The sequence below is a fragment of the Astyanax mexicanus genome, chromosome 16, assembly GCF_023375975.1.
Source record: "Astyanax mexicanus isolate ESR-SI-001 chromosome 16, AstMex3_surface, whole genome shotgun sequence".
NCBI classification, from domain to species: domain Eukaryota; kingdom Metazoa; phylum Chordata; class Actinopteri; order Characiformes; family Acestrorhamphidae; genus Astyanax; species Astyanax mexicanus.
In genome coordinates, this window is record NC_064423.1 from 17,326,752 (window position 1) to 17,337,152 (window position 10,401).

At 35.2% G+C, this 10,401-nt stretch overlaps 1 protein-coding gene across 1 annotated transcript; it reads right to left on the reverse strand.

The window, feature by feature from the left end:
• Window positions 1-2,144: 2,144 nt before the first annotated feature.
• On the reverse strand, window positions 2,145-7,271 carry mrpl45 (mitochondrial ribosomal protein L45). The gene is made up of 8 exons (XM_007240146.4): window positions 7,164-7,271; window positions 5,570-5,765; window positions 5,222-5,339; window positions 4,116-4,214; window positions 3,811-3,859; window positions 3,503-3,652; window positions 3,226-3,399; window positions 2,145-2,316 (listed from the first exon to the last, which is right to left on the reverse strand). Exons 1-8 carry the CDS (start codon window positions 7,224-7,226, stop codon window positions 2,218-2,220), a joined length of 948 nt encoding a protein of 315 aa, XP_007240208.3. The 5' UTR covers window positions 7,227-7,271; the 3' UTR covers window positions 2,145-2,217.
• Window positions 7,272-10,401: the final 3,130 nt, after the last annotated feature.

Here is a 10,401-nt window from a genome sequence, read left to right on the forward strand (position 1 = left end):
AGTAAAAAAAATGTTTTTGGGCTTCGCAATCCCCTGACCTAAATCCAACTGATGGTGAGATGGTGATTTCGGATGAGCTGGAGCTTCACAGTGTGAAGAAAAGCAGCAGCTATTGTTCAGCACTAGGGCTGCCACGATTAGTCGACTAGTCACGATTATGTCGACTAGTAAAATAGTCGACGACTAATTTAATAGTCGATTAGTCGTTTTTTTTTTTTTCTTAGTTTTTCTCTCCAAACTGCTGCGACTGCCTTTCTGTCCTGGATGCACATGCGCAGTAGTGGAAACCGGGGTAGGTAGTGGACGACATCTCAGGACATTATACAGACAGGCTCTGGTTTCATGGCTACCCCGCTACAGAACTCAAAAGTGTGGGATCACCAAGAAAATAAAAGTGAAACGCGTGCAATGCAATATCTGCAATGAAGAACTTGCCTTACTCGGCAGCACAACCGCGATGCACGAGCACCTGAAAAGGAGGCATGTTGTGGCTGATTAAATGACTAAGAAGCTAAATTGCTATTTAGCTGCTAAAATTAGCGTAAACAGAGCGTTAACTTAGTACTTAACTTACTCATCTTGATAGCTTTAAAACAGAGGTCACTAATAGGCGGACCGCGATCCGGATCCGGACCCAGACGTTGTCACAAATGCCGTCCCAAACCGATAAACTACAGAGAAGGATTTCATTCTGACAGTGGCTTCTGTTTTCAGTGCTTTTCAGTGCAGTAAACTCACAGATCAGTCATGTGTGGTGTAAAATCATCAAACGCTCTCCTCTGCCAATCAGATCTGTGCAGACCGCTGCCCTGTGTACGGTAATGTACACAATATCTGGACAGAGAGGCATTTTTTATTAATATACTTTTTTTTCATAATAGTTCAAACAACCTCACGGTTGAGATGTTTCATAAATGCCAGTGCCTTATCCTTATTTTACACAGTTGTTTACACTTTATGCTAAACAGTAAAATAATTGTCTGTTACAACAAGCTGCATATTTCATTAAAGGTTTAATGAACTATGATTTTAATTGTTTTTATTTTTAGTTAGCATATAGCTGAAATCTAATGTTGGTTGTATAATAGCAGCTGCATTCTATTGTGATAAACTGTGTTTTATATTCAATTAACGTATGATCCGATTAGTCGACTAATCATAAAAAATAATCGGTGATTAGTCGACTATAAAAATAATCGTTTGTGGCAGCCCTATTCAGCACCTCCAGAAAATACCAAGAGTGTGCAAATCTGTCCTCAAAGCTAAATGTGGCAACAAGAATCTAAAGTATAAAACATATTCTGGTTAAACACGTATTGTTTACAAAATAATTCAGCATGTTCCTGTTTATATTTAATGTCTTCAATATTAAATTTACAATGTAAAAAATAATAAAGAAAGAAAACACACAAAGGTGTCAAAACTTTTAACTGGTACATACATATACAATACTTGGATTATATATTGGATTATATGCATTTATCCATTGCACCTGAACAAGTCCCGTCACACTCCAGCAAGAACATAGCAGATGTATGTAGAGACTCAAGAGAACTCGAGAGAATTTAGTTGGGAGTGAAATTTAACAACTTAGATTCTTTAATATATTTGTATTTTACTAAAATACATTCATTTTCAATGGGCTCATATGCAGCTGAAACAGGGAGCCTAGTGCATCCTAAATTTACCAACATTATTATTTTAACGTAACATTATAGTCATTATGGCTTTTAGTAACACTTGTTTTGGGGTGGGGGGGGGGGGGTGGTGGGGGGGGTGTAGTGGGACCCTGTGAAGTGGTCTAATGGTCTTTTTCCCCCTTTACATTACTTTTATTTTTATATTTTAAGTAGTTTTGAAACCAGTACTTTTTCACTTGAGTGAAAAGCTTGAGTTGTTACTTCAACTTCTACAGACATATTTTAAACTCTAGTATCTATACTTCTACATGAGTAATGAATGACAATACCCTGTCTAAAATACAGATTATGTGGTACACAAATAATTTTTGCTATTATTTACCGTTATATTTTTCTGGATAACTGCAAACTGCAAGTTATTCCAGACTGCATACTACTTACTAGACTATATATATATTTTTTTACATACACTTAAAAGCAGTGAAAGACACTGAAGAAGAGACAGAACATGAACATAGTTTATTTCATAAGTCAACACAGAGTCTGTACATAAAGCATGAATGCACCACCCTCTGGATTATTTGTGCCATTGCACTGCCTCGGGATTGGGTACCTCATAATTGAGACTTTCAAACTCTTCTTCTGGCTTGAGTTTAGGGCCTGGGATCATGACAGTCTGATAAGAAGAGGTAAAACAAGCAGCAGTGAGTGATGGCCTTGTATTTTATTTATTTTATGTCATTTATAGAAAATTAGACCACAGAAAAATGTTGAAAAAACTTGAATACTCAAGATATTATAAATACTGCATAGTAAGAGTGTAACGATTTATTACAGCGCTAAAAAAGGGACCTCTATGGCTGTCATCTGAGGGTCTCTTATTTACTAACTTTCTTTGAAATGCAGTACCATATTTTCCGTACTATAACGCGCACTGAATTATAAGGCACATTTTTAGAGATACTATATGCAACTTATAGTTCAGCAGATCTCTACGCTGAGTGGTGGTGGGGGGGTTGGCTAACTAAGTTAAGTAAACAAAACTGTAACAAAAAATACTTTATTTTTTAAGTCAAATGAATGCTTTATGTAAATCCACACAGATTTCTCTCCTAAAAACTTCCCAATTTTTTTCAGCATTAAGGCAGGAGGATTAGCATTAGCGGCTAACCGCTAGCAGTTACCAGCTAATGCCTTCCGAGAGCGCTAAACAGCGTGGCTTTACTGCTCCTTACAACCTGACTGGTAGAATTTATACATAAGGTGCACTGGATAATTAGTATTAGTAATCTTCGGAAGATTAAAGGATTTTGAGTGTGCCTTATAGTGCAAAAAATACATTTTTCACAATTCTGAGTGCAACCAATTTGTGTGTCTTGACCAAAAAAACTATACTTTGATATGCTATTCATATTCATACCGTCTAATTAACAAAAGTGTCAACACTTTTTTTGTATTAAAATATACATTTTAAACTTTGTGTATAATTACATCCTTAGCACTAATAAAACAAAAGGTCAAGGACGTAGATCAATTACTACCAATATCAGCCATCATCAATTTAAGAACCATCACCACCACTAACCTTAATGATGGGGTCTTTAGGTGGTGCCCAGGCTGGTACAATCTTGCCATGTAGCCTCCAGCATCCATACGGGTTTATTAGGTGCCTCTCCATCACCAGGTATTCCAACACATCCCTGGGCTCCTCCTCATCCCCCAGCATCAATCGGCCGAATCGGTCATAGATTGCCAGCGTCTGATTAACCCCCAAAAAACCCAGAAGGAAAGATAAGTCTGTGCTTTGTGCTGTGCTTTTACATATTTACACATTTTACATTATAGTACAGCACAGCCCTCACCTGTCTGGAGTGCATGCGAACAGTCACCTGACCATACATATTGCCCTTGCTGACCATGTCGGGGCATCGGGCATGAACCACCCTCGGCGGCTCCAGTGATTCAATAAAGCGCCAGCGCAGTGTTTTATACCGATTCCCTCGAACCATTTCCTACAACAATGAAACATGAGCAACATAACAGATTCGAACATTTAATATTTTACGTGTTTAAGAAACAGACATATCATGACATATTATTGTCTTCCTTTCTAACAAAATAACAAACATATTTATTAAAATGTTTATTAACAAAATAGTGAGGTGTATACCGGGTAACATCGCTCTGTGACCAATGAATGAAGTTTCTCTTTGTTGAACCTAGAACATAAAGAGACACATTTAGCATCTTGTAATCATGATGCATTTTGTATTATGACTATTACAACAAATTAGTTAAGATACTCTCAACGAAATACTATAAAACATACTATACTTGTTTATTTTACAATTACGATGTAAAATCTCATAATGTCATGCTACAAATATTTTATTTTATTATACTTGGCAGGATTTAAGTCATTTACATTAGATTAATGCTTTCATGTTAAACAGAACAAACAAAAATGTTTCATACTCTGTCAGGGCCGCATGAGCCTCAATGAAGATTTCCTGAGCTTTAACAGCAAATCCCTTAGACGAGAACTCAGAGTCATGGTCCTTTATCTTACGAAAGCTATAAAAAACAAAATGTTAATACATTTTAGTGCCGCAGATATATTAAGAGAGATTACACAAAAGTTACCAGTTTATGACCTAGGAGAAACTTACAGTTTAAATAAAAATGTATGAATATATCACATGACTATAACACACACTGACAGTAAGTATATAGGCACGTTTGGAACAAAACCTTGTATCTCTATTTTATAATTACTTTTTTTACTAGATTTAAATCATGTTATTTTTACATTGTGTCGAAACTTAAATACAAAATAAAATTCTTTTTACATTATCCTCCATTTAAATAGGGCTGCAACGATTAGTCAATATAATCGACAAAGTCGATTAATTTAATTTGTCAACTACAAATTTCATTGTTGACTAATCGTTAATTTGTAACAGTACCACTTTACACAAAGTGCTGGAAACAGAAGCACAATGAGAGATGGGTAAATGGCTCATTCACACAGTTAGTCTGTGTCTCCAAAAGTGCACAAACACGACATATTACATATATGCTCAACAAATATCAGTACATTCCAAATTTAAACAACATCTAGACATTTACATACCTTTTAATACCCATGTTCAGCCTTTTCTATTGTTTTTGTTTTTAGAGAAGGAGGACATGGCAGAAATAATCGTAGACTAATCGAAAAAATAATCATCAGATTAGTCGACTACCAAAATAATCATTAGTTGCAGCCCTACATTAATGGAAAAAAAAATCATCACAACGTTGAGTAGCAATTTTTTTTATATGTTTATTTTTATACATTTATTTAGGGAGGGGTTAAGAAATAGACAATAATAATTAATTGCAGCACCACCTGCCTCCTTTCTAAAAGGCAAATGAGGAAGCCCCAAAGTTAACTAGTTAACCAGCAGCTAGGTTGCTGAACTTTAGTGGTCCACTGCTATAGATCTGCATGCTGAATGTATGATCTATTATATTACAATATCAATATAGCAATATCAGACAGACATGGTATTTGCAGCATATAGGAAACAGGTTCTTACGCTAGCTGTGAGGCAGCACTTTGTCGCAGCTGCTCTGTGCGCTGTTTCAGACCCTCTTTAGACAGAGTGGAGAGACGAGCATCACCTTCGGGAGGGATGTATGGATCCACGATTCCAGCTACTCATAGTAAAAATTACAAACAAAAAAGAAATCACAGGACAATTAGTAAAATAGAAAGCACAATGCCTTCAAGAAGTCAAAAACACACAGAACATCACAAACAAAGGATTTTAGAACAAGAAAAAAATGTATGTTTTTTAAACTTTGCAAAGTATTGAACTTGATTAACTTGATATGAGATGAATTTAAAACACTGCTTTGACAGGGTCAAGCAAAAATTACTGTACCTGTGCATGAAATGTTGATGGGTCTCTCGATGTACTGCTGCCTGGCGACCACACCTGCAGCCCGAACCGCTGCCTCCTGCTCCTCGAGGCTCCTACTCTTAATGCTAACTGAGGGCGGGATGAAGTAGCGCTTCTTTGTCCGTACAGGAATCACCACAGGCTGGGCTAACTGCACTTCCAGTAAGGAAGCAACACACTGTATCCATAAACACAAAGGATCAGGATTGTTCAGTTGTTTTACATGGACATAGATAAGCTAATAAGTAAATAAAATCAGTGTACAGTGATCAATATTAACCATTAATACTGTTTTTATGCTGATCAACAGCAAAGCTAGCATATAATAGTGTATCTCAAAAAATTCTTTTTTTTTCGTTTATCTGAATTTAATAACATATATTTAACTATTCAAAACATGTACTGGTCAATCTCTGTTTTGAGTAACAGGACTGAAAGTAACAGGAATTAGTTTTTAGCATCGGATTAGCAAAAACATGAAAAATAGTTAAATAGTGTCCACTGATAGAGGACACTGATCATATTCTAGTGATTTTTCCAAAATGTGTGTTTAAAAAACAAACAAATAAAATCCAATAATTCATTTAGGTAACAGAAATGAGGGTGGACTCATAAATCATAGTTACAATAAGATTAAACATACATCTCTGAAGGTTTTTAATAATTATATTTCATGGTAAGATTCATAGTTAGGCAGTGGGTAACATTTCTTATTATTGTTATTTTTTAATTACATATCTTACTTTTGCAATTAAATCAATGTACAAGACACTGGGTAAGATTTATTTTAAAGTTATCTTGTGTGCACATTTATACATGGAAATCCCTGGGGACATAAATGGCACCCATGCAGTGTAATGGCCCTTATATTGTATAGATGTATTACACACAGTGTGATCTATTTATTTTTGATTATTATGACTTACAGACAATGGATACCCAAAACCCATGTAAAAAAAGTGTCTTAGAAAATTAGAATACTATATAAGACCAATTGGTACTTTTGACAGTGTGGGCAGTGTGCCAAGTCCTGCTGGAAAATGAAATCTGTATCTCCATAAAATTTGTCAGCAGAGGGAAGCATGAAGTGCTGTAAGATTTTGGGGGAAAACACTGCACTGGCTTAGAACTTGATTTAACACAGTGGACCAACACCAGCAGATTACATGTCTCGTCAAACCATCATTGACCATCAGTAAATTTTGCATTTAATTTGGAAATCAAGGCACCAGAGTCTGGAGGAAGAGTGGAGAGACACACAGACCAATCTGCTCTAATGTGAAGTTTCTACAATCAGTGATGGTTCGTAGTGTGAACTGCTGAAATCCGTTTACCGAGCCTGCGCCGACTGATCACCGACGCCTGGTAAATAGCTGTCATTATTATATAATAATGCTGAAGCTGCTAGTTAATAGAATCTGTATATCTGTCTGCGTGCGGCTCTTCTTGGGTCTGAATGTCTCTGTGGGCAGGGCGCTGGACTAATGGTCCCTTCTCTGTCTGTAAAGGAATCCTGAGACCCGCAATAACAAAGTACTGAGACTTTAAAAATCAGAACAGGAGCGCAGTTCCGTACCTTTAAACCGGGACCTGCTGGCTGATTAAAGATCCGTAACGTCCTACACATGGACGCCGCCATGATCGCCTCCCGCTTCTTCTTTGGGCGGCGGTGTTTCCTCACGTGTGGAGACTCAGCAGCGCCACTGGGCGGAGAGGCGAAACAGCGCAGTCTAAAAACATAGATCAAAACTGTGAACCACTGAGGTATACAGTATTGTGCAAATGTTTTAGGCACCTGTGGGAATTTCAGTAAAGAATAAGTGTCTTATCTGTGAAGTAAGTGTTCAGTATCTCAGTAAAAGACTAGCATTACAATACATACAACAGCAATTTTACAAAAAGCAGAGCTTTTACAGCCCTGTTTTCCTTAAAACATCTCCTAATCTCTCCTCCTCATCTGAGTTTAATAGAGTTATTATTATTTCTCATCATTCCAACAACTGGTTTGGTAAATTTGGTAAATCAGGTGAGCTGCTGACAGAACTTATCATATACACATGCTGGCTGAGGAGCATCCAGGAGAAATCTGGAATATCTACACTTTGTTCTTCAGCTTGGCTCACAGGATATAACATATTTAGTTAAAGATGAGAATCCCTTGTTACGTTTTACTGTATGTATGTTTATCTGCATCTGTTATGTATGTGTCGTATGTGGTGATTTTTTCAGGTAAAAACACTCATATTGCTGAGATAAATGGATTAGTGTAATTTGCTTTGGTGCCTAAAACTTTTGCACAGTACTTTAAATACCATACGTGTGTGCAGATCTGTCCTCAAAGCTAAATGTGGTACTTAGAAGAATCTAAAATATAAAACATATTCCGGATTGGTTAATACGTTTTGTTTACAAAATTCCACATGTTCCTGTAGAGCTTTAATATCTTCAATATTAAATTTACACTCTAAAATAAAAAATCGTAATCGTGTGTCCAAACTTTTGACTGGTACTGTATGGATTCGTGTATCATTCGTTCTTTAGATTTTTAATTGGAAAATCCAAAATCTGACAATGAAAAAAATATAATATTTAATTTTTTTCATTTTTGAAAATAATACCAAAAACAAATATTAAAAATTAAATACATTTTCTGACTTTTATTCTCAACTGAATATCAAATGAACGAATGATACACGGATTCTGTAGCAAGTTCAGTGTCCTGTTTTCCCATTCTGTTTAAGAAAGCCCCTGCTAAAAAATCCAACTCATGACCAGCTGACCATCCAGAAAAACTTACCTATACTTTATCTGATTGACCTGCTGGTCTTTTTTTAAATCAGGAATTCTAATAAAACAATAGTTTATATCGAAAAGGAATGAGTGGATAGGATTGAAACTTGGTAGGTAATCATGCTCTACCCTTATTGAGTGCACCATTCCTCAGTAGTATAAATTAACACTCAAAATGATCATTATGACAGATAGATAGATAGGTAGATAGATACTTTATTTATCCCGAAGGAAATTTAGGCAGACTTACTACTTTATGACATATCTCATAATAGTGTCATAGCATCTCATTAGTATGCCTGCATCCCAATTTTATACTAATTAATACTAACTAGTTTAAGTATTTAGTATAGATAAAACTGTATTTGTTAAGTTTACTCAGATCCTGCCAGATTTTGAGGTTACAATGAACACTATTATCCCACAATGCAATGTAAAACAAAAAGTGAGGAGCTACTATTGTCTGGAACAACATTAAAAAAAAAGATGGATACGGGTGCAAGTGTAGAGAATGTTCATGTTAACATTTAATCTACTAATAAGATTATTATATACTAGCATAAGTACAGGGTTCATACACTCTTTAACCAATAAATTTCCATTCATTTTTCATGCCTTCAAGGCAAATTTACATGGCAAAAATCTACTTAAACTATAATGACAAAAAACATTTCTTTAAGCGATGATGACACAATCTTCAATAATAATAAATTGTGTCAGATCCTGAAAGCTCAATTGTGAAGGGCTATGTTACTGAACTCTAAGCTGATGTATTTGTTAGCTTTAAATAGCTTTTCTTATTCAATAAATGGATTTTGACCTACAATCACAAAATGTTACTTCTCTTCTTGTGAGTATGACTTAGTATCATAAAGCTGGTGTAAATACAGCTCCAATGGGTCCCTTAATATTTACCATTATTGCTTTCTATAAAATAATCTTCCCATCTGTTTATCTAAGTTTCAGAAAACCCAGGGGACATCATCCGTATTTACTGTACACTCAGCTATGTAGGCTCAGGTGTTTGCTCACAGTGACATTTCACATGGGCCATGAAGATCCTCCTGTGGACATAAAAATATGTCAACATAAACTAAGGAAAACTTTCAAGCATTTGCTGTTGGCAGTGGTATTCCAGACAATCTTCATGGTGTTGCTATGTGTTTGCTTGGTGGTTGCATTAATATCCCAGGTGGTTGCTATGATATACAGATATACAAGACCAGACAAAAGTTTGAACAGACCCGCTTCTCATCTGATGTTTTTTTTTTCTTTTCTTTTTTTCTACATTTTATTTAATTAATATTAAAGACATTAAATATATGAATGAACATGTAATTATGAAGTATACACAAAAAAGTGTTAAAGAAGCCAAAATATATTTTATACTTTAGATTCTTAAAAAGTACAACCATTTGCTTTGATACCAACTTCATGAGGTAGGACCTGGAATGGTTCTCCCAGTCTTTAATATTTATCTACAGTGCAGTAAATAATAAAAAATAAAGAACACATATTAATGAGAATATGCGTCCAAACTTTTGACTGGTACTGTACATGGTGCTATTGTAGCCAAGTCATTGTGGTGTCCATGATAGTTGATGTGTTGTTTCTAAGTGGTTGCGAGGGTATGACAGGCGGCTGCTAAGGTAACTATGATTTCACAGGTCCCATCAAATCAAATCAGCTATACAGGAATCAAAAGTGATTGTGTTTAAATATATACAATTAAACATACCACATCACAATTATAAATTAGTGCAGGACGAGAAAAATAAGAGGAAAAAAGGTCATACTATTATTACATGATATTATTAGGCCTGTCACAATAACAACATAATCAAATTATTTAATATATAAAAACCTCAAGAATAAAAAAAACAGCAAAGAGCTGATAAAAAAGATCAATTATTAAAAGTAAAAAAATAATCATTTTATAAGTATGATATTATATTATAGATATATCCGCAGTTTCTTAAAAATAAAAATAAAGAAAGAAAATTAATTGTCCTAAAATGACTAAT